We start from the raw sequence: 13423 nt of genomic DNA on the forward strand, positions 1-13423 counted from the left end.
GACAATGACATTCTTTATTCAACTATGACTCCTAAGAAACAATATATTTCAAACAATATATTTCATCATTCAAATAAATTCAAAATCTTTTCTTTTGAATTTATTCCTTAAAATGTCTATTGAAACATCCACCAAGAATAGCTTTCCATATTTGTTGCATTATCCTTTATCAAAAAACTTCAGTACACTGCACATAAAAATACTGCATCTCTGGCTACATATTTTACTCTGCATTTTGTCTTGCTAGTTTTCTAGCTAAGTATCTGGCCTTCGCATCACTTACAGCCTGTTCATCATTTCTACGTGCATATTTATTTTTCTTTTCATCCTGTTTATCACCTTCCCTTTCAAGGGCTTTCTTACTGCCGCTATGCTTATTTTTATCTTTTCTCTTATTTTTAATATCGTCTTCTTCTTCTGAACTTGTCTGATCTCTGTCAAGATCTTCATCTGGGTTTTCAGGTGCTTTGTCCATGGCTGTGTCTCTCAGGGTTTCCCTTCTGGATAAATAATAAATAACATATAAATAATGAATGTGGCTAAATGGACTGGACTGAAAATAAATAAAAATTCCCAAGATTTTTAAAATTTATTAAAATTTAATTTAACATATCCCCAACAAATAAATGTTTTGACTGGATATCTTTTCTGACAGCTATATCAGGATCTTTGAGTATTAATACATAAGTATGAACATATCTGGCAATTTTTAAATGAATTTCTTATGACAATACCTTTCTCTATCTTTCTTTACTTCATCCTGGGAAAGCCTCCTGTTTACTTCCATTTTCTCAGTTTCCATTTTTCTGCCAGTGTCTTTGCTTTTATTCCTTTCTCCGCTTTTGCTATCATACTTTCTATCTCTTTCCCTATCTTTCTCCTTATCTCTCCTATCTCTGTGTTTATCTCTGTCTTTTCTATCTCTGTCTCTATTTCTGTCTTTCTTTCCATCTCTTGAATGTCTATCATCATGTCTGTCCCTCCTGTCACGAGACAGCCTGCGTTCATCAGGTGAACTGTCCCTGCTATGATCTCTTTGTTCCGAGTCCTTGTCCACTCTCTCTTTGGAAGAGTGCTCTCTTTGAGAGTGCCTAACATCTTCCTCTTTATCCATTCGCTCAGGTGTACTGTCTCTGCTGGAACTCTGGTTTCTCTGACGATAACTCCTTTGCTTTCCTTGATCCCTAAATTCCAAAAAGAAACATATGAATCATTAACATTATACTGTCAAAATAACTGTCTACAAGTGAAATAAAATCTTAAACTGTATGTCAAGGGAAAGGGGAGAGATACATGAAACATATTCTGTGTGTTATACTTTGTAGCTTAGTCAACCAGTCCTATTTTACATGGATAAAGTTTTAAAAATCTATTACTGGAGGATAGTTCCACTTGGACTTGTTTATCAGAAGACGAGCTGATATCTCCACGAGGGAGATGCTTTGTCATCAAATGTAATAAATTGCAAGTTCAGAAATATATGGGCTTTGGAGAATGTCTTTTCTTACCACCAGGAGAGTTAAAAGCAGAATGCTTCAGAAAGTGGGCTACCTGGGTTTGCATATGTAATGTAATGACCTGTTCATGTTTGCAAAACTTTTAATATTGCTGGGTATCAATATACTTGCCGATGTTTAACTTTGGAATTCAAGCCATCACTTTCTTCTTTTGGATCCTCCACTTTAACTTCAGTCTCTTCACTGAAAAATCAATGGTATATGACATGCAAGGAGTGAATGATCCCAATTAAAACATTTAGATGTACTGAAAAATAAAAATAAATAAAAAACAAATAAATCAAATATGAACTATAAAAATTATCCACCAATAGTTCCATTTTTTGCCAAAAAATAAACTATCAGCATCATAATCCAGCAAATACAAGACAAAACAAGTCCATAATGGCAACCATACACTGTCTATGTAATACTAATACCTTTCAGCTTTCACTTTTTCTTCAGGTTTGGTGACCTCTCCTGTAGTTTGGTTCAGCAGGTGTCTGTAGAACCCGCTCAGATCTTTCTGCTTGGTCACATCCATCATGGCTGAAAAAGTGAGGATATGCCACAAGATTTAGACAGCAATGACAGAAATTAGTAATACTTTGCTCCTTTACTGTTTTGCACAATCAGTGCTTGTTGTTACATGATAAAGCATGTATTTATCTTAGGCCAAAGTGACTATCTAGTCTGTTAGTATTGCAAATAGTTTTCAACACAATAAGAATTGAAGAAAGAAAATAAACCTTGGGATTACAAGAAGTAGTGCGTACTCTCTTTAAGTGTTTGGCAATAATTACTGATGTAGCAAACTTGGTCCAATCAATGGAAATTTTCCCACTGATATTTTCCTACTTTACATAAAACATAAATTTATACTGTTACAGTCTTTGTTCCTTTTCTTGTACCATAAATTTTGTAAAAGATGCAAAGCTCAGAGAGCTACAAACCACAATTACTGAATAATATGTATTACAACTTGGAATATTTTTCTATAAACATCGTCATCCAACCAGGGTACTATTGCACATATTGCTACAAAATTAATGTACAAGAAGAAATAATACCATCCATTTCTTCCTGTCTTTTTAGTTTTTCCTCTTCTTCTTGCAACTCTAACATTTTCTTTTTATATGCTGATGTCACAAAAGCATCCTTGTCTGCAAATTCTTCTCCTTCCTTTTCACGCTCCTTCTGGACTTGTCTCTCAACTCTTCTCTCTTGTTCCCTTTTACGCAGTTCTGCTTGCTTCAGCAGATTGGCGATGTACTTAGGCTGTTAATAAAACAATGCATAGGCTGTTTATAAGAACATACGACAAAACTGTAAATAGAATAATGCTTTGGCTGTAAAAAAATATGATGGTTGTGTTAAAACACATGCTCTGTTTGTACTAAAAGACATTAAAAATCAGTTCTTCCTGTGGAGTAAAAGAAAATGTAGCCCCTAGTCATTAGACCAGTTCTAAAAACAAGAGTAGAAGTTAAACATCTTCTCTTAAAGATGATATCTGTTACAAACAATGACAATGATAAATCATATTTTTAAAGAGATAACTGTTAAATTTCTCTAAGTTAACTTGAATAGGTGCATTTACAGTCAAATACTTTCACCGCTTATTCATTTCATTAAGAAAAAAAGTTCCTATCACATACAAACTAAATGTGCACAGGTTATTCATACAATGGGTATTGACCTTTTTATCAGTTTCTTTCTGAACAGCAGGAATTTTTGCTGCTTTCTCCTTCTGCATGTCTTCATAGATTGCATCATATTCATACACTGTGGGGTCATCAGCCAAAGCCTGGTCTATTTCAAGCTGAGTCTGAAAAAAAAAAAAAAAAAACGGTATTTTCTATTCATTTATTGATACCTCTGATGCTGAAAATTCAACAGTGTAAAAACTTTTCATATGTATTCGACTTAAAAAAAGAAAAGAAAAACAAGAAGCTGTACTGAAATGTCCTCAGTACAAAATTTGAAACACATTCTGTGTCAAATTACAACATAAGCTCCAAGTCATTAGTTTAAGCAGTATAATTTGGGAATTTCTAAAATAAAGCAATACATCTCAGAAACAGTAAGAAATACAAATATTTTCCATGTTTATTCTAACCTGTCTTTTAACTTTGGATTTGTGTGCCTCTTTCTTAAGAGTCTTCTCCAGTGTTGCTTGTGGGGTCTATTAGCATAAAAACAGAGACAGGGATATGATACATTTTTTTTATTAAAGTAAAAACTCATGATGTGCCAGATTGCAATCTATACAGTAAAACCAATTAATACATTTAAAATCACCAAATCCTCATCAAATTAATAATATTTCATACATCATCATGTAGAGCAATTGACTAAATTCACTTGGTTTTTCACATCTTTTTTTTTTTTTTTTGGTCAATTATCTTCAGATATTGATTAAGTTATATCATATAAGCACATAACAAAACATATAATTTTATAATTCAACCTGTACCTGTATATAACTTCAAAGTAAAAAACAAGGCAGCAAAGCTGTCAAATGTACAGACAAAAAACAGAAAATAAAGATGCAAAAAAGGTCATTTTGTCAATTTTGATGCAATAATAAATAATGCTTATAATAGCACTGTCAGTCAACACTGAATTTTAATCTTGCACAACAGGTAACATGGTCAATAACAGGAGCAGACCCAGAGATATTTTCTGACAGTATTACAAAGTATCTATGTTGATCCATCCTCCATTTTGATGGTCTTCCAACAGAAAAAAATAGATACCAGTCAATATAAACTTAATAATCTGACTGTCTTCCGGAAGACCCAGAAGATGGTCTCAATCCACCCCTACAATAAGATTACAGTTTCAGGACCATGAGAGTTCAAATTCACATTATGAAAGTGTCAATATTTGAAAAATGATGACAGTGCATAAAATAATATTACATAATGTTTAAAGACATAAAAAACAATACAACTTATGTAGAAATACAGAAAATGTGCAGAGCCCCAGGCAGATGAGAGTTAAAAGTCACAAATGCAAGTGTTTGAGAAAAAATAATAAAGGAAAACAACAAAACTTGAAAAGCACTTTGAGAGTGCAGACCTCTGCCAAGGCAGCAATTGTTGATTATTATTGATAATTGATTGATTATTGATCCGGACCACCACCAAAAATTAATCATTGTCCTCTTTGGCCCACTTCCGACAGTTCCTGAAAATTTCTGCAAAATCGGTCCATAACTTTTTGTGTTATGTGGATGACAGACAAACAGGGGTGAAAATATAACCCTCTTGGCAGAGCTTGAGGTAAATATAATTCCAATGAAGATGCTATTCAAACTTTTAATCTTCCAGTTTGATATATATATATATATATATATATATATATATATATATATATATATATATATATATATATATATATATATATATATATATATATATATATCAAACTGGAAGATTAAAAGTTTGCAGTAGCAGCGCAAAAAGATTGTTGTCAATTTTGATGTAACATTACATAATAAATTAGAGAATAATTATCACCAATTTTTGTTTATTGACTATAAATAGGATGGACATGTAGAAAATATGATTACCATTTGGCTTCATGTCCTTGGGAGCTCCGAGTCCCACAATGAATATGCCAAAAAGATAATGAATATTACACTAAAATGTATAACTTCCAGAAAAAGAAGCCAATTAGACTGCCTTTCTAACTCAGGCTGCATTTTAGTCCTGTGTTTCTTTTTTGAAAGTTTGACAGTCATAAGTAACACGGTTTTCCCATAATGGTCATCAAGGCAGCAGTGTTTTCTTCTATTTTGATGCAACATTACATAATGCTTAACAGCATAATGACCATCGATTTTTAATAATAAAATATAAGTGTCATGGATTTTCACAAAATGTGACTAGCATGGGTCTTCAAGCCCGTGGAGGTTCTAAGTCACACCTTGGAAATGCCAATATGTGAAAAATTAAATTTTCACAAAAAACTGTTTAATTGCCAGAAAAATTTACCAAACAGACTGCATTGCCTACTGAAGCTGTATTTTAGTCCCATGTTTCTTTCCTGTAAGTGTGAGAACAGTAAGTGACATGATTTTCCTTAAATGGTCATCATGGGAGCAGTGCCCAAAATAGGGGTTTCTTCAAATTTTGATGCAATATTACATAATGTTTTACAGCATAATGACCATCAATTTTTAATTATAAAATATTAGTATCATGGTTATTCAGAAAATGTAACTAGCAAAAGTCTTCAGGCCCATGGAACTTCAAAGTCACATCTTGAAAATGCCAAAATGTAAACAAGACAGCACTGTTCTGAAATGGGTTTATTTCCATTTTTAACACTTTTTTAACATAAAACAAAATAAACAGTTTACTGCCATTTTTATATGACCAACTAAGAAAATTGATGAGATGGGAAAAGTATCAATAGAACAGTGTTAAATGTCCAACTTCCTCCATTCTGAGATTCTGAACATAGTGGATGAATGCATCTGACAAACTGCAATGATATGAGTTTATTTCCATTTTTGACACTTTATTACACAATACATGATAACAAGTTTACCATCATTTTTACAAAATCAACTAACAATGTTGTAAAGTTGCAGGAAATGTCAAACAAACACTTTTATGTATCTTATTAGTTCAATAATGAGACTGTTAACATGCCTAAGAATTGAATGTAAGGAAATGTGAAAAAAACAGCATAACTTCTAAAATAATGGACTGATTATGCTGATTTTCAAACTCAACCTGCGTTTTAGTAAGATTGGCCCCTCCTGTGAGTATAATGACAATTGGCCAATCTGTCTTTCTTATATTGTGTTATCAGTGTTGCATATATACTGAAAAAAGTGAAAAAACAGCATAAATTCCCTATAAGTGACCCGATCGTGCTGATTTTCGAACTTGACCTGCGTATTATGAATATTCATCAGTTCTGTAAGTTTCAAGCCAAAAGGTAAAATGGTTTTCCACTTATCGTGTTATCGGTGCTGTATTTATGCTGAAAATAGAGAAAAAATAGCCTAAATTCACTAAAAATGACCCAATCACGCTGATTTTCGAACTTGACCTGCGTATTATGTATATTCATCAGTTCTGTAAGTTTCAAGCCAAAAGGTAAAATGGTTTTCCACTTATTGTGTTATCGGTGCTGCATATATGCTGAAAAAAGTGAAAAAACAGCATAAATTCCCTATAAGTGACCCGATCATGCTGATTTTCGAACTTGACCTGCGTATTATGAATATTCATCAGTTCTGTAAGTTTCAAACAAAAAGAAAAAACAGTTTTCCACTTATCATGTTATCGGTAAAAGTGCACGGCGACGGCGACGACAGCAACGACGGCGGCGACAGACGCAGATGACGGCTATATGTACAGACACATCTGTGTCTGTACATAATAACCAGTTTATTTGTTACCTCTTCATCACTGTCATCTCCAAATATTGATGGCTTTGGTTGGAAGGAGGTGGTCACTTTGTGTGTCTTCTTTGGCAAAAGCAACCCATAGCTGAAAGGCAGATTATCAGTGAACATTTCACCAATGATGTCAAGAAATGGTTCTAGTTCTTATTTTCAAGTTAAAATGTTAAAGTTAATTTTTAGTTTTACAGACACCTCCTCACATTATTGTACCTAGATCCTACCTCTGTAATTTACAGATTGATCTAAAATATAAAATAACGATAATAATAAAAGTGGGGGCAATGAGCTCGGATTTTCGTGATGCAAATATCTGCCTCAAATTTTTTAAAGCTGAAGTCTGAACAATTTCATCTTATACATGTATGAAACTGTTAACCACCTCCATGGCAGTTGAACATTATTATACCTTATCTCAGTTTTCGGCCACACATATCAGGTACTTTACGCAGTAGGTACGTTATAAGTATCAAGTATGATTTAAGGCTATAACTGAGGCAAGATGGTACTACAACCTTCAACAGTAGTACAAGCCTATAAGTTATATGTTCTACCGTGTACTTTCACCAGCTTACTATTAAAACTACATAAATTCACATGTGAAGAGAATCACACAACGGTGTCGTTTTAAAGAAGAACATTCACACGCAGAGAGGTGAAACTTACTGCTTTTTGGGGGCCTCCATGGTGTAAGTACTGTAACTCGTTTTTCGTTGTACATACGATTTTGTGTTGCACGCATAATAGTTTGGCGGATGATCGACAGGTGGTGTTTAGTAACGAAAGCGAGACTTGTCAAGACAGGACGGCCGCTTTCTTTTACTCATTTTTCCAGAACGCGGTACAGATACATCTACGGGCATAGGATCAAATTTCAAGAAAACAGTGGATGAATTCTGACTTAACATTAAAATTCAAGGATATTGGCAAAGGGATTGCTTCATTTTATGCGGTATGGCAAATGTTGTTTTCTCAACGTAAACGTTAAATGACGAACGTTGAATGATAACGATTCGCAGATGCATGTGAAGTGTTACGTAACAAAAATAAATACATGTACATGTATGTCTAATACTTTTAGCTTTTCAGGCTTAACATTATAATCTAAGGATATTGAGAAAGGGATTGCTTCGTTTTGTGCGGTGTGGCAAATATTGTTTTCTCAACGTTAAATGGCAAATAACCTTGACAAGCATAAGCAAATGCATGTGAAGTGTTACGTGACAAAATTATAAAATATTTTTGCTAATATGCTGACACATGTTGAGATGACTTTACCACAGCACAAATAAGTTCTGATAACGGTGAGTGTTGTACATATATATACGTATTGTGTCCTCCTGAGGTCAGCTAAGCCCTAGTTTGTTTGTTTACCCTAGTTTTGGGGTTCTGTGCATGAATTGAAAGGCCATCAAGGCATCGTGCATGGCCTTTCATTGTAAACTACAGTTAACATGTAGTGTAAGATGTCTTTGAAGTAAGTCATAGAGCAGAATTAATTTCTCTTTTTACTTTTTTGTACACACATCATGTTATGTTCTCAAGTGTGGTCTCAACAGTAAAATTAATGCTATCTGTATGACTTTTAATAAAATATACCTGTACATGTACATGCAACAGTAATTCCGTAGAACATATTGCTCACATGGGTTTGTTTTATTTCATCCAAATGTTTTATTTTGCCAAACTCTCCTTTGTTTAAAAGAAAAACAGGTTGGGAAATTGTAAAATAATGTTAACAAATCTTAGCGTAAAACCCAAATATATTGTAGTTGCATGTCATGTGTTGGAATGTTTAAGTTCAAACTTGTAGATTTTGGTTTAATTTATTTATATTTAACAAATAGATAATGAACTATTTTTTATTTACCTAATTCAAAGTGTATGTAGACATTTAGGCACCGTTCACATGAAAAATCTAAATTCTAAAAATGCAAAAATCCTTGATGCATGCACAGTAATAAGTTAGAGAGAAAGAAATGGTGGTCGTGGTTGCTTTGAAAAATGTGTTTGTCGATTTTGTGCAACAAGATGAAGAAGATTAGGTCCATATACACACGACAGATATGAGTGTAATCTGATGAACTCCACAGTTTAGAGATACTACTATGCATGCGTCAAGGTGCCAGAATCTCCTCCATGTGGAGCCGAGAATTAATTACAGCTTTGGAAGTAACTCGCTTGCTCTGCTAGTTAATTACGCTGTGGGTTATTCAGGGCACAGACCGTGATCACTAGATACCGCCAATGGATTTTTGGATTTTTAGAATTTAGATTTTTCATGTGAACAGTGCGTTATATGCATCACATATTAGATATCCTGGCTTTAAGCAGTTTGATTCTAAATTGACTTTCACAATTTCTCTTCTTTACTTTTGCTTTTTTAATTTAATCTTTTCAATCCTCCCCCCCCCCTCATCAAAAGTTCTCTTTCTGTACAAGTAGAGAGTGTTCTAGTTAATTTAGCTGTTTTCAATATATTTCAAGGCGCTTCTTGTGGTTTCTGAAGATATAGTGGACAACTGTGCTGCTGACAAGGTCCAGGGTTGCACTTTTAATGATGTTGAGGGCTGTGCTGTTGAGGATGTTGAGGGCTGTGCTCTTGACAAAGTTAAACCTTGGGCTGTGCTGTTGATGTTGAGGGCTGTGCTGTTTACAATGTCCAGGGTTGTATTGTTGATGATGTTAAGGACTGCGCTAATAAGGATAACGAGGACTGTGCTGTTGAAGATTTCAAGGGTTTTATCTTCAGTGGTGTTGAGTACTGTAATGTTGATGATGTTGAGGACTGCAATGTTAACAGTGTTGAGGGCTGTGGTATTAGCAATGCCGACGCCTGTTGACAAGTTCATAGGTCATCCTGTTGATGTGGTGCTGATGTGTCCAACACTAGTAATGCAGCTACACTTCTTTCTAATGACAATTTGATGTATGAAAGGAGAGATTATGATAGTTATTGTAACATATTTTAGGATTTTATGTAGCATATTGTATTTTAATCCATTTATAAGCTTTTTAAAACCAACAATTTGTTTTCACAGATTAGGATTATACATAAATAACAGTTCTGAATGAAAATAAGATAAATTACAGCTGCCATCTGCCTGTACATAAATAAAACGTGCATTATCTGTAACTAGTTATTGATGTGTATCAGACATAGTTATGCACTTCTCTCTCTCCTCCCCTGACGATGCCCGTGAATGAAGGGGAATATTGTCCCACAATATCCAAAACAATGTCTGTATAAAGCCCCTCCACTAGTTGTGTGCCTCCTCCTGTCTTAGGTTGCTTTATATTAGAAGTGTTCTTCTTTGCCTTGGAGTACAAATATTTCCATTAATTGTGTTTCAACTTCTCCAGAATGAACTTTGGCTGCAATATTCTGCCAAACTCTCCTTTTCCTCTGGGTTGTACTAGAGTTTATAAACCTGCTGTTCAAAAGTATTTTTTGCCTAGTATTTCAAAAACATCTGGATCTCTCCATCACTGTGATTTTTCTTTCAAGGTTTTTTTCATTGCCATTCCCCTATGACTACAAACTTAGTATTTTCTCAATAATACCATGCAGTGCTGCAAAGAAGCATTACATGTGTACAACAGGTAGGACAGTCTTGATCTGTCTTATGCAAAGAGGCTAAACATGGAGAGTCATCCTGTAGCACAAATAACCTATGACATAATGGTTATTATTATTATTATTGTTATAATTTATTTTATTTTTTCTAGTAATGGCAGAAGGAGGCAAAAAGAGCACGTCAGATGTGCGAGTGGTGATCTGTGGGGGAGGCATTATTGGAGTTTCCATTGCCTACTATCTGGCTGAGAAGGGAGTAGCAGCCACCATCATTGAGAGGAGATCAGTAGCATGTGCGGCCTCTGGAAGAGCTGGAGGATTTTTGGCAAAGAATTGGTGTGATCATAATGAGGTAGGAAACTATTTGAATGAAGAGTTCTTTTTCAGTCATTTTCAGCTTTGGATTGGCAATAAGTTACTAAACACAGTTTAAATATATATAAAATATCAGTCTAAATCATATGCAGTAAAATAATTTATTTTTCTCATTGATTCATCATTTTATTGTGATTGTGTAGTTTTTACCTGCATACTGTTAAAAAATTTCTTCTACTTAAAAAGCTCAGTTCAAAAATTGGTTGGCACGTTTCTGTTGTGCATTCTTTAGCTGTTTCCAGGTTAAAGTCCAGTTTAAATTTAGAAAATTGACTTGGGACTAAAGCATTGTAAAATTATGTGGATGGTTATCAATCAATAAAATCTCAAACATTAGGATTTTTTAAAAAAAATTTTCGCAAAATGAGTTCTCCTAGTTTATTCTGTGCATATAGATTTTTATTTACATTTAGAGAAAGAAGAAATGCATTCCAAATAAATTTGTAGTTGTGGTCTGAAAATTGACACACACTTTGAGGCTGCAGGTAATTTGTGACCAGGGGTGTATCTCAGGCCACTTCTATATAAGTTCTTTGGAGTGGAACTTTTATAAAAGTAGGAAGGGGTGATACGGCGGTCACTATTTATCATTTTCTGATTTATGTTTAAGCAATGTACAAGTGTTTATGTTTGTTGTGGCTAAAGTTCAGTAAAGGAAAAAATGGGAAATGGGAAATTTTACAAACTTTGTTTACAAAATTCACTAAATCTAGTTGGTAAGATGAAATGCTACAGTCACAGATCGAATCTTGGTGTATTTGCAAGCAGAAATGGGTTGATCACCAGTCTCCAGCTAAAAACTCACAGTAGAGACAGAGCTTTGACAAGAAATAACAAAGACAGCAAATTTCACTGCACTGAAAAAAAATAGTTAACGAAAATAGAATGCACTGCACTCACTGTCTGGAATAAATTTCATCAAAGTTTTTTATTTTTGCGGGGGAGGGGGGATCTGTTTTTTCTTATTGTCTAAAAGAGAAGGGTTCACTTACTGTATTTTCATCCTACCCAATGAAGATTGAAGGAGCATAATTCATTGGTGCATTTCATTTATATTTACAAAAAGGTCATTTACAAAGATGAAGAGAGAACTACCCATTATAATATGTAGTTTTCCACATGTGCAGTGCATATGATGACAGAAAAATAATATTGTAAATTAAGACTTTTTTAAATTCAGATATCTTGTTAGATAATAACTCACTTTATTTCCTCAAATGAAAGAGAACACAGGCAGTGCGTTGAAAACTTCGATAAACTGATAAATTGCATGAATTTGTGTAAAAAAAGACTTTGTTCTCTAGCATTGTCTGAGTATACATATACATGTATGTGTAGCATGATAGTCCATGTCTTGATTGATCACACATTCTGTGGGGAATGAGTATTGATTGTAATCTCTGTTCTTCCCCCCAAGAGACATTTATTAAGTTAACATTGGTGAAGATCAACAACTCTGACCAAATGCGTATTATGTATACTACTTAAATGAGTCCAAGATGTTAATATAATACTGATGAACAGATAATTGGATCTTTTCCTGACATAGAAATTACTTCAATATGTATTGTTATGTATGCACTACCAGACAAACGCATCAAAATCATAGCATTTGCTGTGGTACTCATTGACCACTATCTATCTTAGTTTGTTCTGAATTCAGTTTTGTAAATTTTTGTCTTTCATTTCTTAAACTACTATGTTGTTGGCTTAAGACAAGTCTAAAAAGTACTAAGAAAAATTGAGATATGTAGAAAATAACTTTAAAATAATATTTTCCTGAATAAAGTATTTTTTTCTCAGTTTTCAAAATAACTTTTGACTCCCATTTCCAGCTCGGCCATTTGGCAAGAAAAAGCTTTGAGATGCACAAGGAGCTGGCAGAGAAGTTTGGTGCTAGTAAGATAGACTACAGGCTGCTGGACACCTTTCAAGTGGACTCCCTGGAGGGATTCCATAGTGACTCGGATAGTGGCAAGCCAGACTGGATAGATGGGTGTGTCACCAGTGTGGCCACGTTGGGGAATACCTCCACTACAGCACAGGTGAATATATGTGCGTGCATGTGTGTATGCATGGGTGGTTGCTGACAGGCTGGTAGTTGTGATTTTACACTGAACTACTTGTATATAATCATGATCCAAACTACTTTTAATGGGTTCAAGATCCAAATGATGCTCCCTTGAGTTGAGAGTTGATCATGCCATGTCACCTTTAATTAGCAATATCATATCCACTTATGTCTAATTGCAATGAACATATGATTGATTCTTTTCTGTCTGCATAAAGATTTAATGTTAAAGTATATTTATTGAAAATTCCCCTTACATCCCTGATGATCTTGGTTCATGTTACATGCAGCATGGGGCATTCTCACCATAGGCAAACTTTATTTTCTTATTATAATGAAACATGCTACATTATTTACACAATTCTCTTCAATTTCCATGGAAACTGATAAAAGCTACTAGACTGAATTTGCTACTGACATGGGATCGAACTTTATGCAGAAATGTTTTCATCTTATATCTGTGATAGATATTTCTTTAC

General features: G+C 34.1%; 2 protein-coding genes across 3 annotated transcripts in view; one reads left to right on the forward strand and one right to left on the reverse strand.

Moving 5' to 3' along the window:
- On the reverse strand, window positions 1-7717 carry LOC106181591 (uncharacterized). The gene is made up of 9 exons (XM_013566022.3): window positions 7588-7717; window positions 6919-7009; window positions 3616-3681; window positions 3196-3324; window positions 2567-2774; window positions 1937-2045; window positions 1629-1700; window positions 735-1184; window positions 1-500 (listed from the first exon to the last, which is right to left on the reverse strand). Exons 1-9 carry the CDS (start codon window positions 7605-7607, stop codon window positions 224-226), a joined length of 1422 nt encoding a protein of 473 aa, XP_013421476.2. The 5' UTR covers window positions 7608-7717; the 3' UTR covers window positions 1-223.
- LOC106181592 (uncharacterized) overlaps window positions 7710-13423 on the forward strand; it is a 9783-nt gene continuing 4069 nt past the window's right edge. Inside the window, exons 1-3 of one of the 2 annotated variants that reach the window (XM_013566024.2) lie at window positions 7710-7873; window positions 10651-10850; window positions 12709-12918. In XM_013566024.2, coding sequence (XP_013421478.2) covers window positions 10653-10850; window positions 12709-12918 — 408 coding nt within the window. In that variant the 5' untranslated portion in view covers window positions 7710-7873; window positions 10651-10652. Of the gene's footprint in view, window positions 7874-7934; window positions 8399-10650; window positions 10851-12708; window positions 12919-13423 lie in introns of those variants that run through there. The other variant, XM_013566025.2, reaches the window with a different exon arrangement.

Source organism: Lingula anatina, chromosome 1 (genome assembly GCF_051362555.1).
Source record: "Lingula anatina isolate TDL-2025a chromosome 1, LinAna3.0, whole genome shotgun sequence".
Classification (NCBI taxonomy): Eukaryota; Metazoa; Brachiopoda; class Lingulata; order Lingulida; family Lingulidae; genus Lingula; species Lingula anatina.

Coding starts and splice junctions, on each gene's coding strand:
- LOC106181591 (XM_013566022.3), bottom strand. CDS start 7,607: ATGGAGGCCCCCAAAAAGCA. Junction 2,775..3,195: donor AGAAAGAAACTGATAAAAAG/GTCAATACCCAT, acceptor TTTTATTAACAG/CCTAAGTACATCGCCAATCT. Junction 1,701..1,936: donor GAAAAAGTGAAAGCTGAAAG/GTATTAGTATTA, acceptor TTGATTTTTCAG/TGAAGAGACTGAAGTTAAAG.